This window comes from Coregonus lavaretus (genome assembly GCF_964263955.1).
Source record: "Coregonus lavaretus genome assembly, contig: HAP1_SCAFFOLD_358, whole genome shotgun sequence".
Lineage (NCBI taxonomy): Eukaryota > Metazoa > Chordata > Actinopteri > Salmoniformes > Salmonidae > Coregonus > Coregonus lavaretus.
The window spans coordinates 331,573-352,555 of record NW_028166433.1 but is presented as its reverse complement, the minus strand read 5'-3'; the positions used below and the strand labels follow the sequence as shown (position 1 = coordinate 352,555).

The 20,983-nt window shown below is 45.8% G+C and overlaps 1 protein-coding gene across 1 annotated transcript in view; it reads left to right on the top strand.

Moving 5' to 3' along the window:
• Window positions 1-19,177, top strand: part of LOC311114726 (phosphatidylinositol 4,5-bisphosphate 3-kinase catalytic subunit beta isoform-like) — a 30,060-nt gene extending 10,883 nt beyond the window's left edge. Inside the window, exons 5-22 of the mRNA XM_084189964.1 lie at window positions 1,487-1,654; window positions 3,648-3,737; window positions 5,514-5,765; window positions 5,920-6,016; window positions 6,167-6,297; window positions 6,419-6,469; window positions 7,728-7,916; window positions 8,162-8,283; window positions 8,452-8,595; window positions 9,029-9,128; window positions 9,573-9,769; window positions 9,942-10,051; window positions 10,414-10,492; window positions 11,064-11,231; window positions 14,606-14,729; window positions 14,835-14,980; window positions 15,112-15,244; window positions 17,022-19,177. Of these exons, the coding sequence (XP_084046090.1) occupies window positions 1,487-1,654; window positions 3,648-3,737; window positions 5,514-5,765; window positions 5,920-6,016; window positions 6,167-6,297; window positions 6,419-6,469; window positions 7,728-7,916; window positions 8,162-8,283; window positions 8,452-8,595; window positions 9,029-9,128; window positions 9,573-9,769; window positions 9,942-10,051; window positions 10,414-10,492; window positions 11,064-11,231; window positions 14,606-14,729; window positions 14,835-14,980; window positions 15,112-15,244; window positions 17,022-17,159 (2,439 nt within the window). The 3' untranslated portion in view covers window positions 17,160-19,177. The remainder of the gene's footprint in view (window positions 1-1,486; window positions 1,655-3,647; window positions 3,738-5,513; window positions 5,766-5,919; window positions 6,017-6,166; window positions 6,298-6,418; window positions 6,470-7,727; window positions 7,917-8,161; window positions 8,284-8,451; window positions 8,596-9,028; window positions 9,129-9,572; window positions 9,770-9,941; window positions 10,052-10,413; window positions 10,493-11,063; window positions 11,232-14,605; window positions 14,730-14,834; window positions 14,981-15,111; window positions 15,245-17,021) is intronic.
• Window positions 19,178-20,983: the final 1,806 nt, after the last annotated feature.

The window sequence follows — 20,983 nt, the reverse complement described above, 5'->3', positions numbered from 1 at the left end:
GGTTGAGGAATGTCTCCTTGTGTTTAGCCATATACGAGACTCAGTGATCCAGGAACGGTCATCTGACTGATGTCCTAATAACGCCTCATTAATAACACTGTCTTCCTGGAACACATTACTGTTACTCACAGACCTGGTATGTGTGTATGACTGAATCCATCTGTGTATGAGTGTGTGTGTGTGTGTGTGTGTGTGATGAAGCAGACTGACTATTACGCCCTGTAGAAAAGGGTCCGGTCCCATTTGCTCTCGTTCCCGGAAAAGTGTTTCGATCCAGGAACCATCTGATCCACATACGTCATGTCTGTACATTAGATATGTGTTACATTCTATCTGTCTGTACATTAGATATGGGTTACATTCTATCTGTCTGTACATTAGATATGGGTTACATTCTATCTGTCTGTGCATTAGATATGGGTTACATTCTATCTGTCTGTGCATTAGATATGGGTTACATTCTATCTGTCTGTGCATTAGATATGGGTTACATTCTATCTGTCTGCGCATTGGATATGGGTTACATTCTATCTGTCTGCGCATTGGATATGGGTTACATTCTATCTGTCTGCGCATTAGGTATGGGTTACATTCTATCTGTCTGCGCATTAGATATGGGTTACATTCTATCTGTCTGCGCATTAGGTATGGGTTACATTCTATCTGTCTGCGCATTAGATATGGGTTACATTCTATCTGTCTGTACATTAGGTATGGGTTACATTATATCTGTCTGTACATTAGGTATGGGTTACATTCTATCTGTCTGTACATTAGGTATGGGTTACATTCTATCTGTCTGTGCATTAGGTATGGGTTATATTCTATCTGTCTGCGCATTAGATATGGGTTACATTCTATCTGTCTGCGTATTAGGTATGGGTTACATTCTATCTGTCTGTACATAAGGTATGGGTTACATTCTATCTGTCTGTACATTAGGTATGGGTTACATTTTATCTGTCTGTACATTAGGTATGGGTTACATTCTATCTGTCTGTACATTAGGTATGGGTTACATTCTATCTGTCTGTACATTAGGTATGGGTTACATTCTATCTGTCTGTACATTAGGTATGGGTTACATTCTATCTGTCTGTGTGCGTCTGATTTCTTCTCTCATCCCTCCTCAGTTTGTGTACCTTTTCTGTCCTCTCTTCAGAACATATAGGCTTGTGTGATATCTCTCTCTCTCTCTGTGTGTGTGTGTGTGTGTGTGTGTGTGTGTGTGTGTGTGTGTGTGTGTACGCACCATTCACATTTGTAAGGGGCGGCAGGTAGCCTAGCGGTTAAGAGCATTGGGCCAGTAACTGAAAGGTCTCTGGTTCGAATTTCGATTTCACTATGTGAAAAACCTGTCTGTGACTTGAGCGGAAGGCACTCAACCCTAATTACAAAATGTCCATTTGGATGTGTGTGTGTACCAAAGACGGCATACAGAATAGTACTCTCTGTGTGTTAACACCTCCTCTCCTCTCTGACCCAGTACATCAAAGCCTGTCTCCAGGCTAAGGAGTGTCCCCACCTGACCCTGGTCCAGGTCAGCACGGTCCAGACCATGTTCGAGAAGGAGATCTCTGCCATCGGAGCTGTGGTCAACCGCAAGAGCTCCAACCCCCCCTTACCTCTGCCCCCCAAGAGGAGGGGACCCTCGGTCAGTCACACTCTGTGTGTGTGTGTGTGTGAGGTGCATGTATGCGTTTGTGAGCCTTTTATTATCTCCAGACATTGCTAGCTGCTCTTAGCAGGTGCACTCTGACGTCATTCTGACGTTTCGTCTGGTTCTAAAGGTCGGTGTGCAGTTTAATTGGCTCATGCAGTTTTAATTGCTCATTAGGGCTTAATTGCCTGGTACCACGACGACTACATCCCACAGTGACAGGTGACATTGGACAGTAAATGACACCTGTCAATCAATGCTTCAAATGTCAATCATTACAACTAAATGTCAACATCAACAAGACTGCATCTGATCTGAAAAGAAGAAAGATGTTGGTCAGACAGTGATGTCTTGTGGTAGTTGGACCATTGACAGAAGGAGAAGTGAGTAGGGCTTCAAGCACAACAAGCCTGTATACCCAGCAGCTCTCCGGGAGGGTAGAGGATTGTTCTAGGTAGTGAGGAGAGGTTGAGCGAAGGACAGACTGTTCTTGTGGTGGTGTACTCGAGTCAGACATTACAAAAATATACATGTTGCATAGACACTCACCTAAATACACACACTGATACACAGTACCCACTCTTACATTCAAAAACACTCTTGTTTACACACACAACAACACACTTACAAAAGCACACTTTCGTTTAGACACACACACACACAGGAAGCGTGCTGCTTATTCATGTTTGTGGGCTGTAGCTGACGGCCAGTCATGTGGAGTGTTTTTCCTGCTGTGCTGACCTTCGCAAATCTACTCTGCTTGACAACAGTTTGACTCACCCTTCAGTGTGTGTGTGTGTTATTCCTACAGTAAATTATACCGTTCTTCTTGCTTACTCATGAAAATATTTCTCTCCTCTCGCTCTCTTTCCTCACCTCACTTCCTCCTCTCCTCTTCCCTCTGTTCCTGTCCTTCTCTCTCTCCTCTTCCCTCTGTTCCTCTCCCTCTCTCTCCTCTTCCCTCTGTTCCTCTCCCTCTCTCTCCTCTTCCCTCTGTTCCTGTCCTTCCCTCTCTCCTCTTCCCTCTGTTCCTCTCCCTCTCTCTCCTCTTCCCTCTGTTCCTCTCCCTCTCTCTCCTCTTCCCTCTGTTCCTCTTCCTCTCTCTCCTCTTCCCTCTGTTCCTCTTCCGCTCTCTCCTCTCTCCTCTTCCCTCTGTTCCTCTTCCTCGCTCTCCTCTTCCCTCTGTTCCTCTCCTTCCCTCTCTCCTCTTCCCTCTGTTCCTCTCCCTCTCTCTCCTCTTCCCTCTGTTCCTCTCCCTCTCTCTCCTCTTCCCTCTGTTCCTGTCCTTCTCTCTCTCCTCTTCCCTCTGTTCCTCTCCCTCTCTCTCCTCTTCCCTCTGTTCCTCTCCCTCTCTCTCCTCTTCCCTCTGTTCCTCTCCCTCTCTCTCCTCTTCCCTCTGTTCCTCTCCCTCTCTCTCCTCTTCCCTCTGTTCCTCTCCCTCTCTCTCCTCTTCCCTCTGTTCCTCTCCCTCTGTTCCTCTCCCTCTCTCTCTCCTCTTCCCTCTGTTCCTCTCCTTCTCTCTCTCCTCTTACCTCTGCTTCCTCTTCCTCTTCCCTCTGTTCCTCTCCCTCTCTCTCCTCTTCCCTCTGTTCCTCTCCCTCTCTCTCCTCTTCCCTCTGTTCCTGTCCTTCTCTCTCCTCTTCCCTCTGTTCCTCTCCTTCTCTCTCTCCTCTTACCTCTGCTTCCTCTTCCTCTTCCCTCTGTTCCTCTCCCTCTCTCTCCTCTTCCCTCTGTTCCTCTCCTTCTCTCTCCTCTTCCCTCTGTTCCTCTCCCTCTCTCTCCTCTTCCCTCCGTTCCTCTCCCTCTCTCTCCTCTTCCCTCCGTTCCTCTCCCTCTCTCTCCTCTTCCCTCTGTTCCTGTCCTTCTCTCTCTCCTCTTCCCTCTGTTCCTCTCCCTCTCTCTCCTCTTCCCTCTGTTCCTCTCCCTCTGTTCCTCTCCTTCTCTCTTTCCTCTGTTGCTCTTCTTCTCTCTCTCTCTCTCTCTCTAGCAAGTGCAGACGTGTGTATGGGAGGTGTCCACCCAGTATAAGATCGTCCTAATCAAAGGCAGCAAGGTGAACGCTGAGGAGACGGCAAAGGTAACCACTGATGATGATTACTTGATAGCAAACCTGGAATTTTTGTTGCATTTTTTTGTGTTTGCACTGAGATGTACAGTACCAGTCAAAAGTTTGGACACACCTACTCATTCAAGGGTTTTTCTATATTTTTACTATTTTCTACATTGTAGAATAATAGTGAAGACATCAAAACTAGGAAATAACACATTGAATCATGTAGTAACCAAAAAAGTGTTAAACAAATCAAAATATATTTTATATTTGAGATTATTCAAATAGCCACCCTTTGCCTTCATGACAGCTTTGAACACTCTTGGCATTCTCTCAACCAGCTTCACCTGGAATGCTTTTCCAACAGTCTTGAAGGAGTTCCCACATATGCTGAGCACTTGTTGTCTGCTTTTCCTTCACTCTGCCGTCCGACTCATCCCAAACCATTTCATTGGGTTGAGGTTGGGTGATTGTGGAGGCCAGGTCATCTGATGCAGCACTCCATCACTCTCCTTCTTGGTCAAATAGCCCTTACACAGCCTGGAGGTGTGTTGGATCATTGTCTTGTTGAAAAACAAATGTCCCACTAAGCCCAAACCAGGTGGGATGGCGTATCGCTGCCGAATGCTGTGGTAGCCATGCTGGTTAAGTGTGCCTTGAATTCTAAATAAATCACAGACCGTGTCACCAGCAGAGCACCCCCACACCATAACACCTCCTCCTCCATGCTTTACGGTGGGAACTACACATGCGGTGATCATCCGTTCACCCACACCGCATCTTACAAAGACACAGCGGTTGGAACCAAAAATCTCATATTTGGACTCCAGACCAAAGGACAAATTTCCACCGGTCTCATGTCCATTGCTCGTGTTTCTTGGCCCAAGCAGGTCTCTTCTTATTATTGGTGTCCTTTAGTAGTGGTTTCTTTGCAGCAATTCGACCATGAAGGCCTGATTCACGCAGTCTCCTATGAACAGTTGATGTTGAGATGTGTCTGTGACTTGAACTCTGTGAAGCATTTATTTGGGCTGCAATTTCTGAGGCTGGTAACTCTAATGAACTTATCCTCTGCAGCAGAGATAACGCTGGGTCTTCCATTCCTGTGGCAGTCCTCATGAGAGCCAGTTTCATCATAACGCTTGATGGTTTTTGTGACTGCACTTGAAGAAACTTTCAAAGTTCTTGACATTTTCGGTATTGACTGACCTTCATGTCTTAAAGTAATGATGGACTGTCGTTTCTCTTTGCTTAGTTGAGCTGTTCTTGCCATAATATGGACTTGGTAAATGACTAAAATGTAAATGTGTTTTACTAAATAAGGCTATCTTCTGTATGCCCCCCTACCTTGTCTCAACACAACTGATTGGCTCAAACGCATTAAGAAGGAAAGAAATTCCACAAATTAACTTTTAAGAAGGCACACCTGTTAATTGAAATGTATTCCAGGTGACTACCTCATGAAGCTGGTTGAGAGAATGCCAAGAGTGTGCAAAGCTGTCATCAAGGCAAAGGGTGGCTACTTTGAAGAATCTCAAATATAAAATATATTTTGATTTGTTCAACACTTTTATGGTTACTACATGATTCCATATGTGTTATTTCATAGTTTTGATGTCTTCACTATTATTCTACAATGTAAAACATAGTAAAAATAAAGAAAAACCCTTGAATGAGTTGGTGTGTCCAAACTTTTGCCTGGTAGTGTAGTTATTACCCATGGGCAGTAGAGCACTGTTAGCTCTACACTTTGACCCTATTATGATTAACTAAACCCCCTTCCCCTCTCCTCTCTCTCTTCAGGTCCAGGTGCGTGCAGGCTTGTTCCACGGCACAGAGCTGCTGTGTAAGCCAGCGGTGAGCAGCGAGAGCAGCGGACACACGGAACACGTGTGGAACCGCACGCTAGAGTTCGACATCGCCGTGAGCGACCTGCCGCGCATGACCCGCCTATGCTTTGCCGTCTACGCCGTCATGGACAAGGTCAAGAAGCAGAAGTCCACCAAGAACTCCCACATCAACAAGTACCAGACCATCCGCAAGGCCGGCAAAGTGGTATAACACACACACAAAGCACAGACATGCGCGCACACACACACACACACACACACACACACACACAGACACTTTATATTTATCTCTGTCCCCTCTTTTGCTCTCGCTCTCTCTTCTTCTCACTCTCCCTCTCTCTCTCTCCGTCTCTCTGCAGCACTACCCTGTAGCCTGGGTGAACACCATGGTGTTTGACTATAAAGGACAGCTGAAGACTGGAGATATCATCCTTCACAGCTGGTCTTCCTTTCCTGGTGAGCACATACACACCCTCATTCACTTTACAAACAATTGAATGAACCTACACACACTCACACCTACACACACATTTCTGAAACTCACCTTCATACTTGTACACAAAATGTTAGTGGCATGTATGAGTGATTTTTCTGTGTGTTCCCCAGATGAACTTGAAGAGATGCTGAACCCCATAGGAACCATCCAGACCAACCCGTACACTGAGAACGCTACAGCACTCCACATCCACCTCCCTAACTACAACCCTCAACCCATCGTATTCCCCCCCTTCGACAAGGTGAGGACACACACACACACACACACACACACACACACACACACACTGACGTATTCAAACATGGTTGTCATTATGAAATATTTCTACCACTGATATGGATGTGTGTGATCTACCCCTGCAGATTCTGGAGAAAGCTGCAGAGATCGCTGGGTCAAGTGACTGCTCGCCTATGGTACTGTCGTGAGTTCCAACCACTCAAACACACACATACCTAGACACACGCAAACACTTACACACATACATACATACGTACCCCTTCCATCACACACAAATACTTACACACATACATACATACGTACCCCTTCCATCACACACAAACACTTACACACATACATACATACGTACCCCTTCCATCACACACAAGCGCTCCCTTTACTCCAGAGCAGCAGGCGCCAGGCATGGTGCAAGCATTTCTAGGACAGAAAGACAGACACCAAATGTGTCAGAGGGGAGGAAGGATATTGCTGTGACTGGTTTCCAGGGCAACCCAGTCAGTTCTGATCCTGATCCAAGATGTTGCACTGTCACAATAGTGTCTCTCTGAGGAATCTGAGGCTAAGATCAGCCCTCCTGTTCCACGTGCCACACGCGCACACACACATACACACACACACGTCAACCATCCTAAAGACCCTGTGGGACAGGACACAGATAGTTACGTAACACCATGTGACGCAGAGGGCTTGCCAAAACATGCCCCTTGCAGGGAGATGTGTGTGTATGATGGAGGTTTTCGTACGGTCTCAAGCTTCACGCTCTTATTCTGTGTGTCGACTAACAATGTTTCATTGTTGATCCATAAAGCAATCAAACATGCATGCAAGTACAGATCTATTTTTATCTCTCTAATGGGGGATAGGATTACATGCAGGGGACTCCCGAGTGGCGCAGCAGTCTAAGGCACTGCATCGCAGTGCTAGAGGCGTCACTACAGACCCGGGTTCGATCTCGGGCTGTATCACAACCGGCCATGATCGGGAGTCCAATAGGGCGGCGCACAATTGGCCCATCGTTGTCTGGGTTAGGGGAGGGTTTGGCTGGGGGGCTTTACTTGGCTCATCGCGCTCTAGCGACTCCTTGTGGCGGGCCGGGCGCCTGCAGGCTGACTTCGGTCGTCAGTTGAACGGTGTTTCCTCTGACACATTGGTCCAGCTGGCTTCCGGGTTAAGCGGGCGGGTGTTAAGAAACGCGGTTTGGCGGGTCATGTTTCGGAGGACGCATGACGCGACCTTCGCCTCCCAAGCCCATTGGGGAGTTGCAGCGATGAGACAAGATCGAATTGTTTACATGCAGTGTACTCTGATTCCAGATCTGTGGTTAATGGTAACATCTACCTTTAACACCCCATGCTACTTCTCTGTACATAATGTGATTTCTTAACCTCTGCTGCCACCTAGTGGTGACTAACCACCCCTGCTGTTTCCCCACAGGGCCGAGGCGGTAAGAAGTTCCACATTGAGCTGAAGGAGATCATGGAGAGGGACCCTCTGTCCCAGCTGTGTGAGAACGAGAAGGACCTCATCTGGACACTACGCTACGACTGCATGGAGAACTTCCCCCAGTCACTGCCCAAACTGCTGCTCTCCGTCAAGTGGAGCAAACATGAGGACATGGCCCAGGTACACACTGTGACACATGAACATGGCCTGTGTATTGACAGTGTTCTGTAACAACAATAAATTCCTTCTCCAGGGAAATAAACTATTCTAACCAGTCCGATGACATTGTCTGTGAGTGTGCCTCAATGGTCAGACTCTAAATGGACCCCTAGCCCATACCACTATGCCCCTCATCATTCCCCTTCAAAGATCTGCTGTGCTCCTGTATTGGTTAGTAATCATAGTGAATGATCTCTGTCTCTCAGCTCCAGGCCTTGCTGCAGATCTGGCCCAAGCTGAGTCCCAGGGATGCTCTGGAGCTGCTGGACTTTAACTACCCAGACCAGTACGTCAGAGAGTACGCCGTGGGCTGCCTGAGGGACATGAGGTAGTCTACACATGCTCGCAGACACACTCACACATACCTATTCCTAGTTCACTTACTGTTGTAATGACTTTATCACCGCCCATCTCCCCCTCTCTCTTCCTCTCACCCCCTCTTCCTCTCACCCCCTCTTCCCTCTCCCCCCCCCCCCCCCCCCCCCCCCCCCCCCAGTGATGAGGAGTTGTCTCAGTACCTGCTCCAGCTGGTCCAGGTGTTACGTTATGAACCCTACTATGACTGTGCGCTCACCCGCTTCCTGCTGAACAGAGCCCAGTGCAACCGCAACATAGGACACTTCCTCTTCTGGCATCTCAGGTGAGAGAGGGAGACGTGGTGTGTACATGAAAGTGTGTAAGGGTGTGTGTTTGTGTGTCTGTAAGGGTGTGTGTTTGTGTGTCTGTAAGGGTGTGTGTTTGTGTGTGTAAGGGTGTGTGTTTGTAAGGGTGTGTAAGGGTGTGTGTTTGTAAGGGTGTGTGTTTGTGTCTGTAAGGGTGTTTGTGTGTGTGTGTGTGTGTGTGTAAGGGTGTGTGTTTGTAAGGGTGTGTGTTTGTAAGGGTGTGTGTTTGTGTGTGTTTGTGTGTGTAAGGGTGTGTGTGTGTGCATATGAAAGAGAAAGAGCATGTGTGCAAAGAACCAAAATACATTTTCCTCTATACAGGCTGTATTTGTTGGTGGTGTGTGATGTGATGTGCGTTAACCCACCCCAGGCATGACTGTAACTTTATGGTGACTGTGCTGCCCCCTGCAGGTCAGAGATGCACATGCCAGTCGTCTCTGTCCAGTTCTCTCTCATTCTGGAGGCCTACTGTCGCGGCAGCATCCCTCACATTGAGGTCCTGAAGAAACAGGTAAGGACCCCAACACACACACTCGCGCATGCACGCACACACACACACGCCCTGACTCCAACCTTAAGCTGTGAATGAATCACTACATACGTCTAATTCTGTCAACACCTCTAATTCTATAGTTTCCTCTGTCAGTTCAGAATGGGGTTATTTATAAAGAAGTCAGATGACAGCAGCCTGACCTCTAACCTCTGACCTCTACCCGCTTCCTGTCCACTGCTGTCCATCCCTCCTCTCCTTCCTGTTTTGGAGTTAGCTACCACACTGTGGGATGTTTCAGGAAGCCCATGCTGTCATGCGTAGCATCCGTGTCGTATTTGAAAGGCAATTGCATTATAGTGCATAAATACAGCATATATCTGTGGTGTAATCTCATCATTATTTCATTATTACATCACGTTGCTTCTATGTTGTAATAACATTACGCCCCTTCTCTCCCTATAGGTGGAGGCTCTGAGCAAGCTGAAGTCTGTAAATGAGCTGATCAAGCTGGGCACCATCAAGAACGCCCGCAGTAAGACCAAGGAGGCCATGCTCACCAAGGAGGCCATGATGACCTGTCTGAGACAGAGTGGCTACACAGAGACCCTCTCTGACCTGCACTCCCCTCTCAACCCCAGCGTCCTGCTCTCTGGAATCAAGTAAGGGCCAGGGGGGAGAGAGTTAGGTCTAAGGGGTTAGAGGGTGATGTGGGTGGACGACTTTGATTTGACTCCTTTTTTCCCTCGTTCTTCTTCTTGCTCTATTTTTCACTTTTTCACATTTCTCCCCCTATTTCTCTCTCCCCTCCTCCATGCTCTCCCCTCCTCCCAGTGTGGAGAAGTGTCGGTACATGGACTCTAAGATGAAGCCTCTGTGGATCGTCTACAACAACAAGCTGCTGGGGGGAGACACCCTGGGAATCATCTTCAAGAATGGAGACGGTACGAGGGGGAGGTGGATCTAACATTTAGATTTACATTTTAGTCATTTAGCAGACGCTCTTATCCAGAGCGACTTACATGAGCAATTAGGTTTAAGTGCCTTGCTCAAGGACACATCAACAGATTTTTCACCTAGTCAGCTCAGGGATTCGAACCAGCGACCTTTCGGTTACTGGCCCAACGCCCTTAACTGCTAGGCTACCTGCCTCTAAGAGGAAATGTAAGATCACTAAAGTTCAGGGGTAGAGGAGAGTGAGGGAAGAATAGTGAGGTCAAGATGGAGGGATGTGTATTATGGAAGGTGATTGAAGATGGAAGTATGAATGAAAGACTAATGGTGTTACACTCATTTCTCTCTCCAGACCTGAGACAAGACATGTTGACACTGCAGATCTTGAGGTTGATGGACCTGCTATGGAAGGAGGCCAATCTGGACCTTAGGTGTGTATATTAATATAAAAGGGGTGTGTGTGTGTCCCCTCAGGCGGACTCTGTGTCAGTAAGGCTTGTTTGTTCCTGCTCTCTGTAGGGAAGGGGAAGCTGTGTTGGGGGGGGGGGGGGGGGGGGGGGCTTAATCACCCCCTGCTAGCCTGACCTCTAACCCCCCCACATCCATACCCCCAGCATCACACACACACTACCCCGCTTCTCATCCTAATCAAATCCACACACACTAGCGCTCGCTCTAATACTCTAACATACACAGACACACACAGTCTGACACATCTGGAGCTGAGCAGTTTGTGGGATTGTTTTGACAGTTGAGCTGGGGGGCAGGCCGTTAGGTTACAGGGACAAGGGTTCAGAGAGGAGAGGGAGCTCTGCAGAGAGGATGATGATGATGATGGTGAGGATAATAAACTCACTATGTGGTGGTGTTTGGAGTGTAATCATGCGTACATTTTGGTCACGTGCTGAGAGAGCGGGGGAAAGGAAAAATAATGGAGAAAATTATAGGATGCATCTCAATGGTGTTGATGATGATTAATTGGAACAAAATGTGTCTGTGCAGAATCGTGCCTTACGGTTGCCTAGCGACTGGGGACCGGTCAGGGCTGATCGAGGTGGTGTCGTCGGCGGATACCATCGCCAACATCCAGCTGACCAGCAGCAATGTGGCGGCCGCCGCAGCCTTCAACAAGGATGCGCTACTCAACTGGCTCAAAGAGAAGAACTCTGGGTAAGACCACACTTGGCCAACGGGTTTGTTTGTTTCTTACACCAGGGCTCTTTCTCAATGTGACTTTCAAAAAGTTATAGATGGTGAATATAAAAAATGTGTATTACTGACCTATTTCATAGATATGTAAGCATACTGGATGTACAGTACCAGTCACAAGTTTGGACACACCTACTCATTCAAAGGTTTTCCTTTATCTTTACTATTTTCTACATTGTAGAATAATAGTGAAGACATCAAAACTATGAAATAACACATATGGAATCATATAGTAACCAAAAAAGTGTTAAACAAATCAACATATATTTTAGATTCTTCAAAGTTGCCACCCTTTGCCTTGATGACAGCTTTGCACACTCTTGGCATTCTCTCAACCAGCTTCACCAAGAATGCTTTTCCAACAGTCTTGAAGGAGTTCCCACATATGCTGAGCACTTGTTGGCTGCTTTTCCTTCACTCTGCGATCCAACTCATCCCAAACAATCTCAATTGGGTTGAGGTCGGTTGATTGTGGAGGCCAGGTCATCTGATGCAGCACTCCATCACTCTCCTTCTTGGTCAAATAGCCCTTACACAGCCTGGAGGTGTGTTGGGTCAGTGTCCTGTTGAAAAACAAATGATAGTCCCACTAAGCGCAAACCAGATGGGATGGTGTATCGCTGCAGAATGCTGTGGTAGTCATGCTGGTTAAGTGTGCCTTGAATTCTAAATAAATCACAGACAGTGTCACCAGCAAAGCACCCCCACACCATCACACCTCCTCCTCCATGCTTCACGGTGGGAACTACACATGCGGAGATCATCCGTTCACCTACTCTGCGTCTCACAAAGACACAGCGGTTGGAACCAAAAATCTCCAATTTGGACTCAGAGGGACAGATTTCCACCGGTCTAATGTCCATTACTAGTGTTTCTTGGCCCAAGCAAGTCTCTTCTTATTATTGGTGTCCTTTAGTAGTGGTTTCTTTGCAGCAATTCGACCATGAAGGCCTGATTCTCGCAGTCTCTTCTGAATAGTTGATGTTGAGATGTGTCTGTGACTTGAACTCTGTGAAGCATTTATTTGGGCTGCAATTTCTGAGGCTGGTAACTCTAATGAACTTATCCTCTGCACAGAGGTAACTCTGGATCTTCCTTTCCTGTGGCGGTCCTCATGAGAGCCAGTTTTATCATAGGCCTTGATGGTTTTTGCGACTGCACTTAAAGACATTTTCAAAGTTCTTGACATTTTCCGTATTGACTGACCTTCATGTCTTAAAGTAATGATGGACTGTCTTTTCTCTTTGCTTATTTGAGTTGTTCTTGCCATAATATGGACTTGGTCTTTTACCAAATAGAGCTACCGTGAGGGGAAAAAAGTATTTGATCCCCTGCTGATTTTGTACGTTTGCCCACTGACAAAGACATGATCTGTCTATAATTTTAATGGTAGGTTTATTTGAACAGTGAGAGATAGAATAACAACAAAAAAATCCAGAAAAACGCATGTAAAAAAAAATTGATTTGCATTTTAATGAGGGAAATAATTATTTGATCCCTCTGCAAAACATGACTTAGTACTTGGTGGCAAAACCCTTGTTAGCAATCACAGAGGTCAGACGTTTCTTGTAGTTGGCCACCAGCTTTGCACACATCTCAGGAGGGATTTTGTCCCACTCCTCTTTGCAGATCTTCTCCAAGTCATTAAGCTTTCGAGGCTGCTGACGTTTGGCAACTCGAACCTTAAGCTCCCTACACAGATTTTCTATGGGATTAAGGTCTGGAGACTGGCTAGGCCACTCCAGGACCTTAATGTGCTTCTTCTTGAGCTACTCCTTTGTTGCCTTGGCTGTGTGTTTTGGGTCATTGTCATGCCCTGGCTGAGGGAAGGAGGTTCTCACCCAAGATTTGGCGGTAAATGGCACCGTCCATCGTCCCTTTGATGCAGTGAAGTTGTCCTGTCCCCTTAGCAGAAAAACACCCCCAAAGCAGAATGTTTCCACCTCCATGTTTGACGGTGGGGATGGTGTTCTTGGGGTCATAGGCAGCATTCCTCCTCCAAACACAGCGAGTTGAGTTGATGCCAAAGAGCTCGATTTTGGTCTCATCTGACCACAACACTTTCACCCAGTTCTCCTCTGAATCATTCAGATGTTCATTGGCAAACTTCAGACGGGCCTGTATATGTGCTTTCTTGAGCAGGGGGACCTTGCGGGCGCTGCAGTATTTCAGTCCTTCACAGCGTAGTGTGTTACCAATTGTTTTCTTGGTGACTATGGTCCCAGCTGCTTTGAGATCATTGACAAGATCCTCCCGTGTAGTTCTGGACTGATTCCTCACCGTTCTCATGATCATTGCAACTCCACCAGGTGAGATCTTGCATGGAGCCCCAGGCCGAGGGAGATTGACAATTATTTTGTGTTTCTTCCATTTGCGAATAATCACACCAACTGTTGTCACCTTCTCACCAAGCTGCCATTCCAGCCTTGTGTAGGTCTACAATCTTGTCCCTGACATCCTTGGAGAGCTCTTTGGTCTTGGCCATGGTGGAGTGTTTGGAATCTGATTGATTGATTGCTTCTGTGGACAGGTGTCTTTTATACAGGTAACAAACTGAGATTAGGAGCACTCCCTTTAAGAGTGTGCTCCTAATCTCAGCTCGTTACCTGTATAAAAGACACCTGGGAGCCAGAAATCTTTCTGATTGAGAGGGGGTCAAATACTTATTTCCCTCATTAAAATGCAAATCAATTTATAACATTTTTTACATGCGTTTTTCTGGATTTTGTTGTTGTTATTCTGTCTCTCACTGTTCAAATAAACCTACCATTAAAATTATAGACTGATCATTTCTTTGTCAGTGGGCAAACGTACAAAATCAGCAGGGGATCAAATACTTTTTTCCCTCACTGTATCTTCTGTATACGACCCTTACCTTGTCACAATACAACTGCTTGGCTCAAATGCATTAAGAAGGAAAGAAATTCCACAAATTGACTTTTAACAAGGCACACCTGTTAATTGAAACACATTCTAGGTGACTACCTCATGAAGCTGGTTGAGAGAATGCCAAGAGTGTGCAAAGCTGTCAAGGCAAAGGGTGGCTACTTTGAAGAATCTCAAATATAAAATATATTTTGATTTGTTTAACACTTTTTTGGTTACTACATGATTCCATATGTGTTATTTCATAGTTTTGATGTCTTCACTATTATTCTACAATGTAGAAAATAGTAAAAAATAAATAAAAACCCTGGAATGAGCAGGTGTGTCTAAACTTCTGACTGGTACTGTATATAACAGGCAATATGTTAGTGAGCTGCTATGCTTTGGTGCAAACCCAGTGAAAGCTCCCACTTGGCCGACACTTTGTTTTGTGTCTGTGTACTTTGCAGAGATGCTCTGGAGAAGGCGATCGAGGAGTTCACCCTGTCATGTGCAGGCTACTGCGTGGCCACCTACGTCCTGGGGATAGGTGACCGCCACAGTGACAACATCATGGTCCGCAGCACTGGGCAGGTGGGTAGGGGTGCTCCCCTCTACGACAGGCAAAATCACTAAGGTTAATTTATGGAGTCTTTTAATGGAGTTCAGAATCAAGTTCTTACATTGTGTGTGTCTCAGCTCTTCCACATAGACTTTGGGCATATCCTGGGGAACTTCAAGTCCAAGTTTGGCATCAAGAGGGAACGTGTCCCCTTCATCCTGACCCATGACTTCATCCACGTCATCCAACAGGGAAAGACTGGCAACACTGAGAAGTTTGGCAGGTGAGCTTCTGTCCCCTTCCACTACTCAGGTGATCCAGGCTGGGAACACTATCTGTTGCCTACCATTTATCATTTATGTAGGCGATAGTTGAGTAAATGTATAGTAAATTGAATGTGTGTGTTGTCCCTAGTTTCCGTAATTACTGTGAACAGGCCTACCTGATTCTGAGGCGGAATGGGAACCTCTTCATCACCCTGTTTGCCCTCATGCTGACTGCTGGACTGCCAGAGCTCACCTCCGTCAAGGATATACAGTACCTAAAGGTCATTCTCACACACACACACACACACACACACACACACACACACACACACAGTATATACAGTGGGGGAAAAAAGTATTTAGTCAGCCACCAATTGTGACAGTTCTCCCACTTAAAAAGATGAGAGAGGCCTGTAATTTTCATCATAGGTACACGTCAACTATGACAGACAAAATGAGGGGAAAAAATCCAGAAAATCACATTGTAGGAATTTTAATGAATTTATTTGCAAATTATGGTGGAAAATAAGTATTTGGTCAATAACAAAAGTTTCTCAATACTTTGTTATATACCCTTTGTTGGCAATGACACAGGTCAAACGTTTTCTGTAAGTCTTCACAAGGTTTTCACACACTGTTGCTGGTATTTTGGCCCATTCCTCTATGCAGATCTCCTCTAGAGCAGTGATGTTTTGGGGCTGTCGCTGGGCAACACAGACTTTCAACTCCCTCCAAAGATTTTCTATGGGGTTGAAATCTGGAGACTGGCTAGGCCACTCCAGGACCTTGAAATGCTTCTTACGAAGCCACTCCTTCGTTGCCCGGGCGGTGTGTTTGGGATCATTGTCATGCTGAAAACCCAGCCACGTTTCATCTTCAATGCCCTTGCTGATGGAAGGAGGTTTTCACTCAAAATCTCACGATACATGGCCCCATTCATTCTTTCCTTTACACGGATCAGTCTTCCTGGTCCCTTTGCAGAAAAACAGCCCCAAAGCATGATGTTTCCACCCCCATGCTTCACAGTAGGTATGGTGTTCTTTGGATGCATCTCAGCATTCTTTGTCCTCCAAACACGACGAGTTGAGTTTTTACCAAAAAGTTCTATTTTGGTTTCATCTGACATTCTCCCAATCCTCTTCTGGATCATCCAAATGCACTCTAGCAAACTTCAGGGGGGCCTGGACTTGTACTGGCTTAAGCAGGGGGACACGTCTGGCACTGCAGGATTTGAGTCCCTGGCAGCGTAGTGTGTTACTGATGGTAGGCTTTGTTACTTTGGTCCCAGCTCTCTGCAGGTCATTCACTAGGTCCCCCCGTGTGGTTCTGGGATTTTTGCTCACCGTTCTTGTGATCAATTTGACCCCACGGGGTGAGATCTTGCGTGGAGCCCCAGATCGAGGGAGATTATCAGTGGTCTTGTATGTCTTCCATTTCCTAATAATTGCTCCCACAGTTGATTTATTCAAACCAAGCTGCTTACCTATTGCAGATTCAGTCTTCCCAGCCTGGTGCAGGTCTACAATTTTGTTTCTGGTGTCCTTTGACAGCTCTTTGGTCTTGGCCATAGTGGAGTTTGGAGTGTGACTGTGAGGTTGTGGACAGGTGTCTTTTATACTGATAACAAGTTCAAACAGGTGCCATTAATACAGGTAACGAGTGGAGGACAGAGGAGCCTCTTAAAGAAGAAGTTACAGGTCTGTGAGAGCCAGAAATCTTGCTTGTTTGTAGGTGACCAAATACTTATTTTCCACCATAATTTGCAAATAAATTCATAAAAAATCCTACAATGTGATTTTCTGGGAAAAGAATCTCAATTTGTCTGTCATAGTTGACGTGTACCTATGATGAAAATTACAGGCCTCTCTCATCTTTTTAAGTGGGAGAACTTGCACAATTGGTGGCTGACTAAATACTTTTTTTCCCCACTGTAGTTGGCCACTTCACATGGGCTAAAGTTTACATTTGCTACAGAAAGATACGGTGTCCAAAGTATGTGATGTTATGTTGTGATGAGTAGTTGTTAAGTCTCCTCCTCCCTCCTCTTCTCCCCCGTAGGACTCTCTGGCCCTGGGGAAGACAGACGACGAGGCGCTGAAACAGTTCCGCCAGAAGTTTGACGAGGCGCTGAGAGAGAGCTGGACCACCAAAGTCAACTGGATGGCCCACAACGTGGTCAAAGACAACCGCTCCTAGAGCAGACAGACGCTCATCCTGGAGCTGGAGGGTTAAGGGTTAAAGGTCAGGGGTTAGGAGGGTCTGAGGTCTATCCAGGGCTGGGACAACCGTGATGGAGGGGGCTATGGTGTTGCTAAGGGGTGAAGACCAGACAGGACTGGGCCTGGGGCCGCAAAGAATGGAACCTAGAAGACTATCTTAAACACACACACAGTAAACACACATGCTCTTACAGGCTTAAAATCCCCCCTCCCTATGCCTTTCCTCTGGCTTTTGAAGCTGCTGTGTGCCTCCAGCCAGTCCAGCAGTCCCATTGCCTCTCCCTGATCATGTGACATATTTGTGGGTAATGTGGTTGTGAGTTTTGCACTCGCTCAGTGAGAGTCAGAGCCCAACACCTGAGGAATAGTGTGGCCTCTCCGAGCCCCCCGCTGTGAATGGACCGCCCCCTTGGAGCCTGGACTCGACTGAACCATTGAGGAAGGGGACGGGGGTAGTTTCACCCACCTATCAGCAGGACTTCTGATCTGCCTTATGTTGGACTTAAAGAGAGGTCAGGGTTGACCACACCCACTCCAGGCCCTGCACCAGGCAGTTTGATTGACTGCACATGTAAAAGAGTGAGTGTGTAAAGACTGAGGACCAAAGCGTCTCACCCGCGAGTCTTAAAACGACACCAAAACGTGCACATGACCAGAGGAAGTGGGTCTTATTGGACTTATCCTCGCGAGGCCTAACAACTGGAAAATATTGTATTTCTATTCGTTTTTAAATGTTTTTATTTTATTGCCATTTAAGATTTTATTCTAGCTAAGATGTATATGTGCCAGACTACTAGAGAGAGAGAGAGAGAGACCCTCTGATCCTGTGGTCTTGAGAAACGAAGTCGCTCATGGCCAGATTCTCTGGACGCCTCTTCTCGATAGCTAAACAACATAACTTTATGTGCAGGTTTTTCAACTTTACGCACTCAGTTGTCCCCTCCTAGTAGCTAGCTAGTTATTTCCCTTGTTGTAACCTTAACAGAACTGCAGGAAAGCAGTTCTCAGCAAGCTGGGGCAAAGAACACCGTGTCCCGGTGTTGTGAAACACAGATTTGCCGTGCATACGCTCCACACTGAATAGACCATCCCGGTGACATCCAGATGGTTACCAATATTATAATATTTCTCATGAAGGCTGCTATCCTACTTGGAATTTTAAAAAATGTAGGGAAAGATTTGGCTGTGTTAACATTCGCCGTTTGATTTGGTGGTTTAGTAGCTCTAGGGAAGAGGCGTCCGGGGGGGGGCGGGGCGGTTCGATTCGGTCGCGCAGCTTCTTCTTTTGAGAAAAGGGGTGAATTGGACCATCAAACACTGGCACCATTTTAAATACAAAGAGAGGGAGAGCGAGCTTAAAATGTTTCTAAAACTTTTTGTGTTCCTGCTTTGGAATGTGGATGTAACATTCCTGTGTTCCATTTGATCAAATCATGGTTGTTGTTGGACAAACAGAACAGGCACAAAGGGTGAGTCGTCACATTTCACATTTGTCATTTAGCAGACGCTCTTATCCAGAGCGACTTACAGTTAGTGAGTGCATACCCATTCATACTGGGGGCCGCACTTCCCCAGAAGTTATTATCACTACCCAATAGAGGTATTATCACTACCCCATAGAGATTGTCTTAGACATAGACTTGCCTAAGGATGCCAGACCTAGTCTTTCAAAGCACCAAACCACTCATATGACAATAACCACAATGAAAAAACTCACTAAGAAATAACCGAAGCATGTAACTAAAATGCCTTTTAGGACCAAAACAAAGAGAGAACCTTTAGTTGTTTTAGGTTTGTTTTTACTGTGTTTTTAATCTGTTCAAAAATCGAGTGTTTGTGCGAAAAATCTGTCGCTTCTTTTTTTTGGGGGTGTATTTGTTTTTTGGATCAGCAGAAATGGGCAGAGTTTAGGACCTGTGGGAGGGGTTTGCCAGCAGAGGGCGTAACGCTGCGATTCAAAGCTACTTCCTGGTTTTGTCATGAGGTGCTCTTCCAGTATCTGTGTTTTGATTTTGTGCAATATCCGTTTAGGAGTCTACATGTATATTATGTAAATGAACCCTTGGGCCCTAATGCCTGAGCCTATAATGGCTGTCACTGTAGGTTAATGTGTAATGCTGCTGTATTTCTCACCGCTAGCCTTCTTAAGTCTCTCAGACACTGAATATTGTCCAAATGTACAGGCTTTTATTGTTTTGCTGTTTTTTTGTTTTCATATGAGTTTTATTAAAGTAATTTTCCATTTAACTGCATTTTCCTTTTGTAATACCTGTTTTGTGTGTGTGAACATGGAGAGGACCAACATGCCTCTCTGCTGATGTCATGCCATACTGCTGATGTCATGCCATGTGGTGGGGGTGATGCCATACTGCTGATGTCATGCCATGTGGTGGGGGTGATGCCATACATGGTGGAGTAGCCAACAACCCTTATTGTCAGAAGTGCTATGTAGCTGTTAATACCTGCAAATGTCACAATTGATAGGTTGTTTGCCTGCGAAAGGTGTCAGTGGGTATCTTGGCAACCTCCTACGAGCTGTCCAGTTGAACACAAGCTTGTTCGATCGGGTCAAAAGTGATAACTGAAAAAGAAACTGCATGTGCATGTGTGAAAATTAAGTGATATAATTACATACAGTACCTGCTTGTTCCAAGTCAGCAACACTCATTGACTCAACTACTACATGTGCTGTCGTCTTTGACTGCAATGGCTAATTAAGGAGCGTTTATGCAATAATTACCATTGTATCATTTTCCCAGCACTTTCACTTGGTTAACAGTTGGGTAATAGTTGTTTACTTCAAGAACTCTGAATTGAAAGGGTGGGTGGATAGCCCCTCCCCTATTCAATTCTTCCCAAACAAGTATTTAGTTTTTGTCCCCTATTCTCTGTCTGCAGTTGAAATAACTGGTCTTTTCTTTTGCTCTTTGCGTTTCCAGTGGCAAAAATAATGGAGGCCCACTCAAAACCCAGCTGAACCCACTCGCTCTGTTTGAATCTTCCTCCATTCACCATCATAAAACAGCTGTAGGTCACTTGACATCAGTGAAGGCCAAACCGGTTGTTGTCAGAGGGCCTGTCTACCTTTCTCCTATGTATCCAACCCTTGTTCAAAGTTGACAAATCAGGTGAATGACTGTCCATTAATCAATGAAACCTCTGAAGCCTGCAGTTATGCAGAATAGGAGAGATTGTGAAACAACAAAGTGTTGGTCCCATGTTTCATGAGCTGAAATAAAATATCCCAGAAATGTTCCATACACAAATGTGTTTACATCCCTGTTATTGAGCATTTCTCCTTTGCCAAGATAATCCTTCAACCTGACAGGTGTGGCATATCAAGAAGATGATTAAACAGCATGATCATGACACAGATGCACCTGGGGACAATTAAAGGCCACACTAAAATGTGCAGTTTTGTCACACAACACAATGCCACAGATGTCTCAAGTTTTGAGGGAGCGTGTAACTGGCATGCTGACTGCAGGAATGTCCACCAGAGCTGTTGCCAGAAAATGTAATGTTCATTTCTCTACCATAAGCCGCCTCCAACGTCGTTTTGGAGAATTTGTCAGTATGTCCAACCACCCTCACAACCACTGACCACATGTATGGCATCATGTGATTTGATTTATTAGAATCCCCATTAGCCGACAGCTAGTCTTACTGGGGTCCAACATATAACAAAAATACATTACAGACAAAATACCTTACAATTTAAAAACATTAACATGTAGTGTGTGTGCATCTATCAGTTACACATACATGTACATGTCAGTACATACACACAACAAGTAGGTC